This window comes from Capsicum annuum, chromosome 2 (genome assembly GCF_002878395.1).
Source record: "Capsicum annuum cultivar UCD-10X-F1 chromosome 2, UCD10Xv1.1, whole genome shotgun sequence".
NCBI classification, from domain to species: domain Eukaryota; kingdom Viridiplantae; phylum Streptophyta; class Magnoliopsida; order Solanales; family Solanaceae; genus Capsicum; species Capsicum annuum.
This window is the reverse complement of record NC_061112.1, coordinates 42,634,398-42,652,619: the sequence shown is the minus strand read 5'-3', so window position 1 is coordinate 42,652,619 and position 18,222 is coordinate 42,634,398. Positions and strand designations below refer to the sequence as shown.

General features: G+C 30.8%; 1 protein-coding gene across 1 annotated transcript; it reads right to left on the bottom strand.

Annotated features, from left to right (window-relative positions):
* Nucleotides 1-1,530: 1,530 nt before the first annotated feature.
* LOC107858618 (uncharacterized protein At5g65660) lies at nucleotides 1,531-5,111 on the bottom strand. The gene is made up of 2 exons (XM_016703347.2): nucleotides 4,565-5,111; nucleotides 1,531-1,928 (listed from the first exon to the last, which is right to left on the bottom strand). Exons 1-2 carry the CDS (start codon nucleotides 4,790-4,792, stop codon nucleotides 1,740-1,742), a joined length of 417 nt encoding a protein of 138 aa, XP_016558833.1. The 5' UTR covers nucleotides 4,793-5,111; the 3' UTR covers nucleotides 1,531-1,739.
* Between the last annotated feature and the right edge of the window lie 13,111 nt (nucleotides 5,112-18,222).

The following is an 18,222-nucleotide window of genomic DNA, read 5'->3' as shown; positions in this document are numbered from 1 at the left end:
AAATTGTCTATAAATATCACTTTTTTTTTTATTTAGAATAAGAATATCATTTAACCTTTTCTATTTTTCTTAAAATATACTTAATACCTTAAAAACTTTCTTTCTCCTACTTGAAATGTCATGTCATTAAAATTTCTTTCTTTTTTGATAAATAGATTTATTTAACTTATCAAACTTATTTATCCAAAGTTTATCCTATTTTTTTTTTAAAACACACATGATATATTTATCATTGAAGATTAATTTAGTTACACCAAAAACTTGAATTATTTTATCTGATATGCACTTTTAAAAGTTCCTTTTATTTACTTATTTATTTCACCACTTAATAATATTTAAAATTCAAGTACTTATAAGAATTGGTACTCATTTAATTTCTTTTGTCATTTATTTTATATATTAAATATTCTTAAAATTTTAAAAAAAATAAAAACAATGAATTTCATATTTTAGACATTAAATTTGTTATTTATATGAAAATAAAAGAATAAAATCCACTTTTTTGGATCATACAAAAGAACTTTTGGATTAATACAATCCAAAGACATTATATTACCTTTAAATATAGAGTAACAGAGAATAAAAGCATATAGTTTGTTATTTAAAAATATTGATGACAAACCTACATTCTTTTTTATTGCCAAACAAAATTCAATAAGAAAATTTTAATATGTATTATTACCCGAAAAATTTAATTTGAACATTGATTACCTACAAATTTTTATGCAGGATAATTTTATATAAATATATAGTGAAAAAGATGATTTTTTTCTTGTAGTTTTTTCACAAGTAATTGCCCATAAATAAATCAAGTAAATTCGTAAGATAAGACATCAAAGTTTATTATTTTTAATTTAGTTTCTTTATTTTTTTTTGTAACCATTATATTTATGTTTTATTTTATTATACAATTAAACACTAATTTATACTCGTACTTCATTCAAAATCCACGAAAAGCAAAAAATAATTGATTAAGTGGCATTTTAAAAATTCATTTGTAACAGTATTGAAGAAGGGATCATTTTGTTAATGTTTCTTAAAAAATTTAATTTGTTTTAAGATTAAATAATTTTTCTTTCATTCAAAAAAGAGAATTTTATTCTAATATAAATAACAAACTTAATGTCTAAAATATGAAATCCATCGTTTTATTTCCTTTACATTTTAAGAATTTTTAGTATATAAAATAAATAACGAAAAAAATTATTGTACCAATTTGTATAAGTACTTGTATTTTAAAATATTATTAAGTGGTGAAATAAATAAGTAAATAAAAGAAACTTTGAAGAATACATATCAAATAAAATAACCCAAGCTTTCGGTGTAATTAGATAAATAAATAATGTGTAATTTTTTTTTAAAAAAAAGAATTAGGATAAAACTTTAGTTAAATTAGTTTGATAATTTATACATTTATAAAAAAAAATAGAAAGAAATTTTTATGACATGACATTCAAAATATGAGAGAGAAAAATTTTGAGGTGTTAAGTATATTTTAAGAAAAATAAAGAAAGTTGGATGATATTCTTATGCTAAATAAAACAAAAGTGATATTTGAAATAATTTCTCAAACATGGCTGACTGACCATTCAGGAAATTTACTCTTAAGATTTCGGGAAGAATCACTGGCCTTGGTACTTACAAATCATAAAGTTGGTAATTTGGTTTCACCACAATTCAATATATACAGACCAATGAGTTTGGCCAGTTCTAAAATCACTACTACCCTTTTACCAACACTACAAAAGAAATCCCACTACACGAATCTGCTTAAGAGGCGAAGGCAAAGGCAACGGCTTCTGCTCCTCTTCGACCAACTTTTCCCATCGGGGAGGCTGACATGGACATGGCAATGCTATGAATTTTGGAACTTGATCACCTGGCATTACCACTGCTTGTGAGCTATAGCTTTGGTTTTGCTTGTCATTCTGCAAAACAGAGAAAAAATTAGAGTTATTTTTAGACAGAACAATTAATAAGGCGTTACTACTTAGTTGGATGAATATGTCACATAACATGTGTAAATAAATTGTTTTTAACACCTAAAAACTTGGGTGAAGTACACAATTCGAAATGGTGTAGAGTAGGTGTAGAAGTTCAACCTCATCATCCAACATGAACCAACAGTATTTAATTTCACATAATTAGTTTAAGGAGAGAAGGGTAGCTTTGGATAACTTATAAAGTTGTTGTTGTGTGATTGAGAAGTCATTAGTTTAAGTCGTAGGAACAGTTTCTTGCAAAAATGTAAGATAAGACTATGCACCATAAACCCGTGTGGTTCGGCTCTTTCCCGGACTCTGCACATAGCGAAAGCATTAGTGCACCAATTTTTTTTTTCTTTTTAACGAGAAAAAACTATGCAATGACTTGAATATAGGTCTTAACGTAGAGCCGGATTGGACAAGATTAAAAATTTAACTTTTAAGCTTAAGTGGTCAAAAATTTAAAATAAGTGCTTATAAATTAAGTAGATAAATATTTAAATAGAAGTGCTGAAACTGAAAAAACAGGTGTTGTAGGTGTTTGGTAAACAAATGATGTTAAACATTTTTTTAAATATCATTAAAATTATTAACACCATAAATAAGGTAAATTGATTATAATTTTTAATTTTAATAATTTAGGAATAATTTCTATTTAAATGCACTTTACATGAGGTAACTTTATAAATATAAGTTACTTTTTTATTTTTAAATGTTAAAAAAATAAATCTTAGGACATTTTTCATATAAAAATAAATAGTATTGTATTGTAATGTTGCAAACTTGTAATAATTTGGCTATGTTAAAAATACGTAAACCTCCAATGTAATGATAAATTCGCTAAAATCAAAGGAGAAAAATGAAGAGGAAATTGGAAGGAAGAGACATAGAGAAGCAGCAAAGAAAAAAAGAAAAAAAATTATATATTCAAGGGCTATACATTCAGGATACTGTTGCAACTGGAGGAAAATATAAAAAATAAAAGAGAAAATGCATCAAAATTCCTCCTTAAACTTTTCTGCCCAACTTACTTTAACACTTAAACTAATTTTTTATTTATTTACTCTTAATATCTTTAAAGTGAATTAATTTCACCTTTTAGTATATAATACCACTCTCACGAGGGAGAGTGCATCACATTCGCTGATACATCAGTGTCACGTAGATAAAATATTTTTTAAATATTATATATATATAAAATATTTTAATTAAAAAATACCTCCACCCCCATTTTTCATCTTCTTCACACCCCCCCTCCCCCCCCCACCACCTCCATAGCTGCTTATCAACCCACTTACCCCCACCCCACCCTCCTTTTCCCCTTATCTGTCGCCACCCTTCCTCCCGCAGTCCTCCACCAACCACTGATTTCTCCACCCATCACCATCAATTTCTCCATCCATAAAAAAATATGATAAATTAGTGACTAAAAATTCATATCAACAAATTTTATTCATGAAGACAAAATCATATAAAAATTTGTATTTCGTAACCTTGTGATTCCCAATCTATTCATTACTAAATTAAATTCTTTGAATACACAATCCAAAAAATATTAAACCTTTCCTTTTGAAAAGAAAATAGTCATTCGTGCTATTTCAATCCCATTAAAAACAAGAATGTCAATATTAAAACCCTCAAAACACAACAATCATATTTTTTTTTTATATCTCTGCCTCATCATCAAACAAGAAGAACAAGAAGATACTAGAAACCCTTTTCCATTCTCATTCTTCTCTAGTTTTTCATATTCGTTTCTTGCAATTTCTCATAAAAATTTAAGCTTTTTTATTTATAATTTGGTAATTGGAGGAGTAATTGGGATTAGGGTTGGGGTGAGAGTGGGGGTTGATGGGTTTGGGAGGAGAATTAGGGTGGGGTGGGATGGGGTGGGGGGTTAGAAGAAAAAGAGGGAATGTTTTTTTCCTTTTCTATTATATATATATATATATATATATATATTAGTAGTTTTTTTTTTAAAATTCATCATTTTTTTCTATTTTTTTTAAATGTCACATCAGTATTAGGAGTGAAATTAATTTACTTTAAAGATATTAAGGAGGTAAATAAACGCGTGTTAAGTTTAAATGCTAAAGTAAGTTGGAGTGATAAATTTAGGAGAGGGGATTTGATCATTTTCTCAAAATAAAAAGATAAATATTTTAATCAAACCTAAAAAAATTTTAATATAAAAAAGTATAAAACTTGAAACCCATCTTATCACTTTTTACTTTTTTTTTTTTTTTATCAATTTCTAACTTTTTCAAATACTTTTTAATTTTATCAAACATCTAATAAAAAAAAAAACAAACGGGATTTGGTCAAATTTTAATCCTATGAAAATAGATTGTTAGTGTTTAATGGACACACACCAACAGTGTAAAGAATATTTTTACACTTTTAGATCTCCTAAAAATATCTTCGGGCGACCTTTCACTAAAATAAAATTTATAATCTTCAAAATAAAACACATCAGCTATTATAACAAGAATGGAGTTTATAGCCCCTCTGTCCTCAAAAATTTTTAATCTTACTAAAGGAAATGTTACAGAGAATTGAGTAAATTCCGTAGTCCATACCATATAAGTGAGTTTAGATTTGAAGGAAGCAGGTTCATCGCCAGCTTCGAGGTCAGTGGATCGCCCAAGGGAGCGAATTCTGTTCCAGTGATACCAGCAAGAGAAGATGCCACTCAAGCTAAAAACTGCAATCAAAAGAAATGCAGTGCCGAGTGGAAATCCAAGGGATGGCCTAGATGATGAGTCCCCAATACGGTGTGGTGCATAATACTGAGGATGCTCCATCATTAGTTTCAATTTGGTCAAGATTGCAAAGATAGGTATGATGGACAGAAATTCAGCTGAGAAAATATTGTAGGAAAATTTGAAGGAAATTGGATTTTTTTGTTGAATTGTGAGGCAAGAATGAGAAAGAAAGGGGATAGTGGGTTAGAATTTATAAACTTGAAAGTGTGTAGGATGTAAAAGTACGGTTGCAGTCCGGGCTAAGGTACGGAAGAAATTAAAGATGGGGGCCTACTTCCTTAATTTCTTATTCATTGGGCAACTATATGGCTCTAAACATTGCTTTGTGATTATTTTTTTCAAGTTGTAAAAGAATGCAAACAATTGGGTTCAAAAGATTGTGCTCTGCATGCCACTTTGTTATTTCGACCCCAATGCATAACATTGGAGCTAACAATTACAAATTTTAATGGCGATAGATTAGACAACAAAGAAATAAAGAAATATTATTATAATAAAAGAGGCATATAATTTGATATGGTTAATCAAGTGGCTTACACATTAGAAAAACTAATACATAAAAGGAAAAAAATCTATTGATAGAATAATCTTCTCCTATTATAGAAGCTCAAAATTTTTTCTCCAATTACGAGGTAAGCCGAATATGAATTTTTTTTTATTTTACTTTATACTTGTCATTCCTTCCAGAGAAAAATAAAATCAATAGTATATGATTAAAAAATATTTTGTTCATTCAATGTATATTTGGCATGTAGTAAATGTTAGGGTGGGTAAAAATCTTATATTGGTTGGAAAATGGATAGTGATTTGCTTATATGAATTTGAACAATTTTTCCTCATAAGCTAACTTTTGGGTTGAGTTAGACGGTGTCATATCTCTACTTACATAATTTATAGGTTAAGATTAGGCTAAGAAGTTTTCCACTTGCTTTGAGTTGTCACTTGCCAAGTAAAAAGGAAAAAGCAATTCAGCTGACGAAAAAAATGGAAAGCAGCTACGGCCTTTATGCTATTGCTATTCACTTATGGGGTCTGCTGAGCAGTACATCGCCACCATTCTGTATAGACGTCAACTTGCTCACTGTACTGTTCTATTATGTGCCATTGCAGTAGAATTTAGGTTAGCTTACTTTCTTGTCTACCACTTTGTTTTAAACGTCTTTTACACTGGTGGGATGGGATGGCCTCCTCGACACTTCAGTGTCCTGTTTTGCTTTTTGAAACTTCACTGTGCGTATCTTGTTCTGTCCTGTTTTTGCTTTTAGAAATTGTTTTATTTCATTTTATTGTGAATAATGACCACAATATTCGGTGCTGTGCATATGATTCATCTCCAGTCAAACAATGTCATATAAAATAAAAAAGCAATGGATGATATAAGTAGAGACTAGACAGAGTGTCACATAAAATAAAGGGCAAAGGATATAAGTCGAGATTAGACGAAAAAAATTTCCAATGGCACTGGTTACAGGGTAGAGCAAAATATGACATTTACGTGGTGGCGACCAGCGAGTTCAATATATGGATTGGTTAGGGAAACTTGTGTACCTATTTTGGTTTGTATTGAGTTAATGCTTGTTTAAATGAGTTGAGGTGTCTGAATGAAACTTCGTGAAGTACAAGGGCAGAGATAACAAATCAAAACAAGTACAAAGGCCTCCCAGCCAGTTCCGCCTATACGATGTAATACAATTTATTATACTTCTTAATCTTGTCCTACCACATTACTTGTTTAAAAGAAAGGACCTCAGAATTTCCCTCGTCTTACCGACAAAGGATATATACAAATGTGCATCCTTGCTTAACATATAGTAAAGCTAAGGCTGTCAAGTGGGCTAGGCCGGGCCGGGTTGGGGTTAAGCGGGTCGGGACTGTCCGGGCTCAACAGTAAAATTTATAAAAACAGTCCTAATCCGGTCAAACCCACCTAAACCCGGTCAAACCCACCTAAACCCGGTCAAATTCGGTTAAAAAATCAATCAAACCCGGTCAAAATATAAAAAAAAACTTTTTTTCAATATACATTATATATACCCACCTATATACATTATAAATACATTAAACAATATATATACACTATATATATAGTATATACTGCATTAGAATTTAAAAAATATATACACATACACAATTACAAATATATACGCACCATTCAATATATATGTACTACATTAAAGTTTAAATAAAATATACTACAATATATATATATATATATATATATAGTCATATACAAATTTATAAAACATATACACATATATACGTTAAATATACACATATATAGAAAATATATACACAAATATACAAAATATATGCTACTTAATATAATAAATTAATAATACTTGGTAGTAAATTAATAATATCTTAGAAGTAAGTTTTTAATTTAAACTACAAATTCAATTTAAATCATTAAATGAAAAAAATTACAAAGTAAGGACTAAGGAGTGAATGAATTTGGGGAATTTTATTGATTGCGAAATGATCCAAAATTTATAATTACATGAATGAAAAATCTACAAATTATGCATCATTTTTTCCAACTCATTCATGTTAATATTAATGGGAACTTGCATAGGATTATCAAAGTGAGCGTGGGCAAAACCATGCATTGGACTTGATTCTTCTGAGTTCTCCCGTGAAGACATAATTTCTTCAAGTTTCAGCTCGTCGTTCGGCTCCGGTTCCATTCCTTGGGTTCTTCTTTCCACTCTGATCCAATTTCTGAGGCAAACTAGAACATTCATTGCATTTCTTCCCAATAAGTGTCGGTTGTCTCTAAGTTGCTGTCGTCCCTGACTAAATGCGATCTCTGATGCAACAGTTGACATTGGAACATTCAAGATATCTCTAGCTAATCTTGGAAGCACAGGATATTGTGTTTCATTACTCCTCCACCAATCCAACGTGTTGATCTTTCGTCTGCGATCCTCTGGCGGCGATCGAAGATAATATTTTATCTCTTCTCGATAAGTTGATGTGTAAGCTCTCTCATCAACACTGTTCCAACAAGGTAAATCATAAAAGGAATCAGGAAAACCACTATGTACCGGCCTTTTAGAAGATGATGGCTCCTCGGGAGGATGAGGAGCGACAGTTGGAGTGATATTTGTAGGTACGACTAAATCAAATAAATCAGCATAGTGATTATATAAATTTTTTATGTATTCATTCACATCACTCATAGTCGTCCACAAAATGAGATTTTACTTGTTTAAAATCATTGTTAGTATTTATTTCTAAGTTAGCATAAATAATAGTACTAAAGTGGCACATAGTATTATATTTATGCACGAATTTAGCATAGCATTTACCAAGTAAATAGGAGGAATCAGGAAAAAATATTTTTTAAATTTAGTAAACATAGCACCAACAACTTCTTTATAGCCTTCTTTATTTTTATATTTTTTGAGCAAATCAAAATTATCGGCTATATATCCCAAAATATTACAAACAGTAGGATAATAAGCACCGAAAAATTCAACCGTATCTACATAAATTTTTTCTAAAAACTTAATAAGATCATTAATTACAACCCAATCAGAATCATGTAGCACACAATCAGCAAAATCAACAAATGAACCGCAATGTTGGTTAAAGGCTAGTGTAATAGGAACACTATATTTATAACAAGTTTTAAAAAAATCATACGTAGAATTCCATCTAATATCAATTTCCTCAGGCATCAATATCGGTGTAAGACCATTTTCTTGATATTTAACTTTAAATTCTCTAATTCTCGATCTACGATTATTTCCTAGAATAAACCAACGGCAAGAAGAATTTTTTCAATATAAAACTCAAAAAATTCAAGACCATCTTTTACAATTAAATTATATATATGACATGCACACTTAATATGAAAAATTTCAGGCAACGATGGAGATAGCTTAGATTTTAATTTTTTTATAGCAGTCTTGTTGTTAGAAGCATTATCAAAAGCAATACATAAGATTTTATTTTCGATACCATAAAATCCGACAATTTTAACCATAGAATCAGCAATAAAATCTCCAGTATCTTTACGATCTTCACCATATAAAAAATCAAGAATACGTTTTTGCATCACAAAATTACTATCCATCCAGTGACAAGTAACGGTTAAATAATCATTTTTATTTATAGCACGACCAAGATCAGAAGTTAGGGACAATCTACATTGAATATTTTTTAACAATGTTGATAAATAAAAATAATATTGTGAATGAAGTCTAAAAATATCGGCCCTACAAGTACTTCTAGGAATACCATTAAACTTAGAATTATAAATTGCTTGAATATAATGAATAAAGACATCAGAAGAAAGAAAACTAAAAGGAAAACAATCCACAACTACCATTTTATCTATTTCTTTCCGGTCCCTTAATTTATTATACTTCTTCATTACCTGATCAGTTGCTGGGTCCATTCTAGTTTACGTTGGTCCACCAATATCCACACCACCTCGTGCAATTTTTAACTCTCTTTTGTGAGCATCACCTATATGTCTCATTAACGTACCCGTACCCCCTTGCTTTCCTCCACTTTTATGCTTATATATTTGTTGACAAATATTGCATTGCACCTCAGTATCTGATATACGTTTAAAAAATTTTCATACAATACTAGTTGTTTTAAGAGGTCTTAGGGCACGGGGAGGACGGAAAGAGAGATTAACCGATTCAGATCTAACGTTAGCATTTTCTACAACGGGTGTCTCACCAATATTTTCATCATCTTCATCTAAATTAGCCGCATCTACTTCATTTTCTTCTTCTATACCGTAATTTTTCTGAGCTTCTATATAATCCATATCGCGAGCACCTACACCTATTTCTTCCTCAAAAGGTGTACCAAGCGGTACCAGAGACTAAAGCACACGAGTATAGCTACTACTTGAAGTACCTCTACCGCTAGTAATTCGCGTTTTACTACCACTACCGCTTCCAGGACAAAATTTTTTAACACCTTTAGTAGCGAGGTTTCTTAATTTATCCATAGTATAAATTAAATTAAACTAAAAAAATTTAAAATATACAAAGATAATAAAATTAAATATTCAACAATTAATAAAATAAATAAAAATTAAATGTAAGAGATGAAACGACAATACCAAGTTTTGAAAGTATCCGAAGGTTGCGACTTTAGAAACTTTCACTCGTACTTTGTAAATGCAAAATTAAAAAATTAAAGTGAGCACTTTAGGAAATTAAATATATTGAATATTTGAGAATTGAGAATTGAGATTTGAGAGAGAATGAGATTTGAGAGAGTGAAAAATTGTGTGAAAAATAATTTGGAGGTGTAGGGTATTTATAATTTTTTTTTGGGATTAAAAAATTATTTTAAAAGTAAAAATATTTTATTTTTTAATTAATGGACCCAAACTAGCCGTTTGAACCAAAAAACGGCTATATAACTAGCCGTTGGCTCAAAATCCAAAATTAAAAAAAAAATTAATCCGGGCCGGTTAACCGAAGGGCCTGGACCAGACTTGGTCTGGGCTGGGTTAACCGGGCCCAAATAAAAAAAAGTGGCCCGGGACCCGATACCCTAAAGCTCTTGGGCTTATTGGGCCGGGTCAAACCGAGCCGGTTTCTTTAGGTGGGCTGGTGACACCTTTAAGTAAAGTTGCATACAAAGTTGGATGAATGTAACATCATCTTAAACGTCTCGAATTGTGAATTACATGTGTTTAAACCTTCCCAAAATTAAGGGTATGATGTAATGAGAAATGACCAGTAAGAGAGTATGAAATTGTTAACCAGAGGATTCGGGTTCAAGATGGAGATATGAAATCATCTTTGTTAAGAAGTGTTTCTCTGAGCTTCTTGTTAGTGTTGTATTTCGGGTATACAAAAGTTTGTATTTTGTCAAAATAACTTCAACACAAGTTCAAGAATAAATCAAGAACACTTATGAAGTTTCATATACCTTCAACGCAAGATAAAAAAGACCTTTCAAAGAAGTGTGTTTTCAGTATTTTAAAAAAAATTAGATGAAGCAGAAAAAGTCAAGTCTTCCAAATTCTCGGCGTGTCCTTAAAGAAGTAATTCCCCTCAAGTACCCGAGGTTGGAAAATTTTTCTACTAGGATAAAATAGCTTAACAATCTGACTGTAGTGGTACCTCAAATGATCGAATTCTCTTCGAACTCACTCAACAGTCAGATGATCACATGAAGTATTTTAGAAGACAAGAAATATTTTCAAGTGCAGAAAAATTCTTACTAAATCTGTGAAAAAATGCAGGTTTATATAACCATTAAGTGCCCCTTCCCAAAGGTGGCAATGGTTCACCAAAAAATTTTATACCTTCTGAACAGTCATGTCTGTCAATTCAAAAGAGTGTGTCTTTTCTGAACAACCACAACCATCCAAACAGTCATACCTTTTCCCGAAATAGTGTGTCTTTTACTCGAAGAGTTGTTTCCCTTCCAAACAACTTTTCATTTTCCATTCACACCCATTGAACCCAATAATCCCCCACATGAATGGGAAAAATCTACTCTTTGTAAAACTTTACAGACAAGTATGTGATCATAAAGCAAAGATTGATTGCATATGGATAAGTGGGTTTCCTTTGAACTTTCCGTTGTAAACATGCATCGGATGCACTAGGTCAATCGGTAGATTTGATATCTTTGAACTGTCAAGCTTTAATGTATACTTTGCCAACGTATGTCACACAACCAACCTTTTACCGTTTATGATTCTCACGATTTTGTTCGTTTCAGCCATGAACACGTCCCGGTCTTATGAGAGCTTAGAGAATAGGCCTTTACAACATTCTCCTTGAAGCGGCTTCGACTTCGCCCCCACATAGGTGATTTCTAAACATTCAATCCTATAGATTAAACTATTTGGTCAATCTATCAAATTTAGATAATCATTAAAAGACTTTATACTATAAGTATTATCCTTGTTTACGAAACATTGTCTACATCATGAGAATGGGTTGGGTATATTGACAATGTTGAACCTGTCAGACACAACTTTGTTTAATCTCCTTGAACCTAGCTCTTAGAATCTCCAGTCTGCTAGGTAGAGTTACCACTATGCTGACTTGTCTTAGGATTTAAATCTATTCCCTTAGATGTTCTCTCAACTCCCTCTCTAGATAGGCCTTTTGTAAGTGGATCTAACATATTATCCTTTGACTTCACATAGTCAACAATGATAATTCCACTAGAGAGAAGTTCTCTAACGGTATTATGTCTCCGTCTTATATGACGAGATTTACCGTTGTACATCATGCTCCCTGCCCTACCTATTGGCGTTTGGCTATCACAGTGTATATATACTGATGCCACTGGTTTAGGCCAATAAGGAATATTTTCCAAGAAATTCCAGAGCCATTCTGCTTCATTACCAGCTTTATCCAATGCGATAAATTAAGATTCCATTGTAGAGCGAGAAATACATGTTTGTTTGGATGATTTTCAAGAGATTGCTCTTCTACCGATAGTAAATACTTATCCACTCGTGGATTTTACTTCATTCGATCCGGTGATCTAATTTACATCACTATATCCTTTAAGTACCGCGGGATATTTATTATAATGCAAAGTATAGTCTTGAGTGTATTTAAGATATCCCAAAACTTTTTTCATTTCCATCCAATGAGTTTTATAAGGATTACTCGTGTACCGACTTAACTTACTAATGACACATGCTATGTCTGCTTATGTACAATTCATGATATACATTAAACATCTCAACACCCTTGTGTACTCCAATTGTGAGTCACTTTCACCTTTATTCTTTTGAAGTGTAAAGCTTACGTTCAATGGAGTCTTGGCAATACCAAATTCCAAATACTTGAATTTGTCAATTACCTTTTCAATGTAATGAGACTGTGACAATGCCAACCCTTGTGGAGTTCTATGGATTCTTATTCCAAAGATTACATCCGCAACTCCAAGGTCTTTCATACCAAGCTTGCTCTCGCGCAGTCGTCTAGTAGCATTTATGTAAAAAATGTCTCTACTGATGATCAACATGTCATCAACATATAAACAAACAATGACTTGGTGATTTGGAGTGTCTTTAATGTAAACACATTTATCATATTCATTTATCTTGAATCCGTTTGCCAACATGGTTTGGTCAAACTTTGCATGCCATTATTTAGGTGCTTATTTTAGTCGATAAAGTTACTTAACAAGTTTACACACCTTATTTTCTTTTCCTGAAACCACAAAACTCTCAGGCTGTTTCATGTAGATTTATTTCTTTAATTCTCCATTTAGAAATGCCGTGTTCACATTCATTTGATGGATTTCAGGACCATATTCTACTGCCAAGGCAATTAACATCCAAATTGACGTTATCCTTGTTACTAGCGAGTATGTATCAAAGTAATCAAGACCTTATTTTTGTTTCAAGCCTTTTACTACAAGTCTTGCCTTGCATTTGTCAATAGTACCATCTGCTTTCATTTTTCTTTTGAAGATCCATTTAAAACCTAAAGGTTTATTTGTTGGAGGAAGATCAACCAACTCCCATGTATAGTTTCTTAAGATTGAATCAATCTTACTATTGACTGCCTCTTTCCAAAAGGATGAGTCTGGCGACGATATCACTTTCTTAAACGTTTGAGGCTCATTTTCTAAGAGAAATGTTACAAAATTTGATCCAAATGAAGTTGACGTTTTTTGACGTGTACTACGTCTTGGATTCTCATTATTATATACATCCTCACTTGGTTCATCTCGAAGTCGTTTAGACCCCCACTAGATTGTTTATGTCTAGTTTTATACGGATAAATGTGTTCAAAGAATTCAGCATTATCTGATTCAATTATTGTATTTTCATTGATATCTGGATGTTCGGATTTATGAACCAAAAATTGACATGCTTTACTACTTTTGACATATCCTATGAACACACAGTCCACCGTCTTAGGTCCTATCCTTACTCTTTTAGGCATAGGAACTTGGACCTTCGCTAGACACCCCCACACTTTGAAATATTTCAAGTTGAGTTTCCTTCCTTCCCATTTTTCATATAAAATTAATTGTGTCTTACTATGGGATACTCAATTAAGTATTCAGTTAGCTGTAAGGATATCTTCCCCCCATAAATTTTGCGGTAAACCAGAACTTATTAGTAAGACATTTATTATTTTCTTTAAGGTTCGATTTTTCCTTTCCGTAATTTCATTAGATTGAGGTGAATATGGGGCCGTAGTTTGATGGAAAATTCCATTCTCTATACATATTTGCGCAAATGGAGATTCATATTCTCCACCTCTATCACTTCTTATCGTTTTGATTTTTTTCTCCAACTAATTTTTAACTTCTTTTTTATATTGCCTAAACGCATCTATTGCTTCATCCTTACTGTTTAGCAAATAGACGTAACAGTATCTAGTGCAATCATCAATAAAATTTATAAAATACTTTTTTCCCACCACGAGATGGTGTTGACTTTATATCATAAATATTAGTATGGATTAAGTCTAAGAGATTGAAATTTCTTTCAATGGACTTATACGGATGCTTAGCATACTTTGATTCCACACACGTTTGACATTTTGATTTATTACACTCAAAGTTTGGCAAAACTTTCAAGTTAATTAGTTTTTGCAAGGTTTTATACTTGACATGTCCTAAACAACTATGCCACAAATAGTTTGACTCTTAGCAAGTAAGAAGAAGCCTCAATTTTCTTCATTTCAACAACCATTACATAAAGTTTGAAAAGACCCTCATTGAGGTAGCCCGTTCCTGCATATGTTTCATTCTTGCTTATTATAATTTTCTTTAAAACAAACACACACTTAAATCCATTTTTAATGAAAAGTGTCGTCGACACTAATTTTTTCCTGATAGTAGGAACATGGAGAACATTATTGAGACCTTTCCGAAAGTCACTTTTGGGAATATCTTCCCACTTCCTTCAATCTTGGTTGTTATATTGTTTTCCATGAAGATCACTTTTTTGGAATCAACGGAATCATAAGTAGCAAAAGCTTCTTTGTCCACTCAGACATGTCTAGTGGCTCCTAAATTAAACCATCATTCATTTAGATGTCCAACTAGATTGCTTTCAGTAATCATATCACATAGATTTTTAAATTTTCTAGTTGTTTATGTTTATCTAATCTCTTTTCTTGTCCAGAAGACTTCTTCATCTTCTTATTATTTGGAGCATCATCCTTAACAGGATTTGCAACCACCATTGATGATTTTTCATTCAACTCATTATCCTCGTCTATCTTGGTATGACTCATAAGATCTTTCAAATCAGACAATTGATATTCAATCATCATCATAATTATTATTATTATTATTATTATTATTATTATTATTATTATTATTATTATTATTATTATTATTTAAGAATATGAGGATCTATATTTGTGAACATTTGCATTGCAAGTTTGGCCAGTCAAAATGACATCAATTGCTGTCATTCTTTGAAGTTCACACTAAAATATTTTTCTATTTCTCATTTTCATTGCTAGAGCAATACCCGAACGACTTGATGACGCAACATTGATAGTCGTTGGGACAACACCGTTCACAACTAAATCAATTTATTGTGCAGTTTTATTCGTCATTTTCTTGTTAATCTTTAACATACTCTTTAGTATTTCAGAATAATAAAGAGTTTGAATTGCTAATTTGAATTTCACTCTATTTTTCAAATCATTAACCGAATGAACTATGAAACATAACAAAGTTTTTATGACTTCAATTCATAATGAAATTCAAACAGAGTGAAATCCCACAGATTTTAAACTCCAAAAACCAATACAGAGATCTTAATGAATCAGTGAAATTTTTATATTTTTCAAAGCGAATTCTCATATTGATTTTTTGATGAAGTTGTGTTCCGTCTAAATAACTTTTCATTTCTTATTCACACTTATTGAACCCAACAGTTAGGACATAGTCGCATAGAAGAAGAGTAATCAGAGAGGACAGTTTACTGCTTCTAGTCTCTTTCAAGAGTTGTGTGACCCTTTGGGTTCTTAAAGGCCACAACAGAATTTGCTTACATGCATTTAATTACATGATCGTCTTGACTACAGTGAAAATAATCAATATTAAAGAACTAGGGCATGGAACACGTCTTTTCTTTGACTACTTTGTTTCTTTTAAATTGAATTTAGGACTGGATGACATTATGTTCAACGACCAAAAAAAATAAAGAGATTTTTAGCTAAAGCAAAAGAGGATGTAAAATCTTGAGTTGTTTAGTGACGTTTGGTTTAAAGTCTGCAAAAGTTGAGTTTAAGTTTACATAAAAATTAATTGGTTTAAGCTATATTAACTTTTCCCAAAAGACTTAAAACTCAATTTTGTTGGAGTTGTGGAAAAACTTTTAATTAGGAAATCTTAAACAACTTACCTTTCTTGGACAACTATTACTCTGTTTTCTTTATTTTGAAGAATTAGTCTAAAAAAATCATTTACTCACTGATTAAACTAAAAATAGTTAGTGGATATACTCCATTCGTTAGTTTTAGTTGGCTTTCTTTCTAAAAATTTTTGTTTTAATTTATGTGTTGCTTTTTTGAAATCAAGAGGATTTTATTATGTTCTTTCAATACTATCCTCAATATTAAATGACTAAATAAAGTGTATTTACTCAAATTTATATTTTCAAAACATAAGTAAGCAATTACGTGCTAGATGTTTTGTTAACCTAGTCTGGCCTAACATAGATGGCTGGATGAGATAGGGAACAACGGCATTCAGCAAAATCTAGCTAAAGCTATAAGTATTATATTAGGGACCATGCAGAGATAATGACAATTAATATCAAATCTTGAGGAGAAGCTAGCTTAGGACCAGGAGGGAACCATCCAGTTTCCCAGTGCTAACATTTGAAGTTTCTGGAATATATATATTTTTAACAAGTTCATTGGTCTAGTGAACAAAGGGTAACGATGGAGTAACGAGTAAAATTGTTATCATGTAATTTTGGAGGTCACGGATTCTAGTCGTGAAACAACTTCTTGCAGAAATGTAAGATACAGTTATGTACAATAAATCCTTGAAGTTTGGCCCTTATCCAAATTCCGTGCATAGCAATAACTTTAGTAAATTAGACTGCTTTTCCTTTTTTTGGTCCAGTGAACAATTATAGCTAATATGTATGAGGAGATTAATTAAGTTAGTCTGGCTGATCCATAAAAGTCATGGAAGAAAATAGTGGATGTTCCACCAATTAATTAAAAAAGGATTCAGAAAAAGAAGTTAGAAGATGATTGCGACTAAAGATATGAAGCTTGGTATTGGAAGTCTAGAATAAAGTCTTCTTTTATATTAAGGGTGTAAGTGGGCAGGGTAGGGTCAATCCGGAACCGGTCCATTAAATTTAGTCGGGTTGTGGGTTGGGCCGGGTCGGGTTGTGGTTAAGTGGGCCAGGTCTGGGTTCAACAATAAATTTTTTAAGTATAAATAACATAAATACCAACCATTTCTTTACTCTCTCTCCCACTTTTTTAATTACTTTACTCTCTCTCCCACTTTTTTAATTACTTTACTCTTTCTCCCTATTAATATACATAACATAGCCGACATATACATAACATTTTGTGTATATGTTGGAATTTTTGTAATATGTTTAGGAAGTTGGGATTTTTTGTAATAGTAGAAACATAAGTTGTGTATTTGTGTAGTTTTTAGATTTTTTAAAAATAACCCTAACCCTGCCCACTTAACCCAATCCGATCAAACCCACCTAAACCCGGTCAAACCTGGTTAAAAATTTGGTCAAAAATATTTTTTTTTCAATATACACTATATATACCCACCTATATACATTTTAAACACGTTAAACAATATATATACACTATATATATAGTATATACTACATTAGAATTTAAAAAATATATACACATATATACGTAACATCCAATATATACAATTATATATATAGTTATACTAATTAATAATTTATAAAATATATACACATGTATACGTTAAATATATACGTCTATAGAAGATATATACACTACACATATATACGCACCATTCAGTATATATATACTACTTTAAATAAAATATATACTACAATATATATATATATATATATATATATAGTTATATACTAATTTATAAAATATATACACATGTATACATTAAATATATACGTCCATAGAAGATATATACACATATATACGCACCATTCAATATATATGTACTACTTTAAATAAAACATATACTATAATATATATATATATATACTACAATATATATATAGTTATATACTGATTTATAAAACATATACACATGTATACATTAAATATATACGTCTATAGAAGATATATACACATATACACGCACCATTCAATATATATGTACTACTTTAAATAAAACATATACTACAATATATATATATATATATATATATATATAATTATATACTAATTTATAAAACATATACACATGTATACGTTAAATATATACGTCTATAGAAGATATATACACATATACACGCACCATTCAATATATATGTACTACTTTAAATAAAACATATACTA

Bases quoted from the DNA above. Each gene is read 5' to 3' on its own strand.
- LOC107858618 (XM_016703347.2), bottom strand. From the start codon at position 4,792: ATGATGGAGCATCCTCAGTATTATGCACCACACCGTATTGGGGACTCA. The intron at 1,929-4,564 runs GTATGGACTACG...TCTGTTTTGCAG, and splicing joins AATCTAAACTCACTTATATG to AATGACAAGCAAAACCAAAG.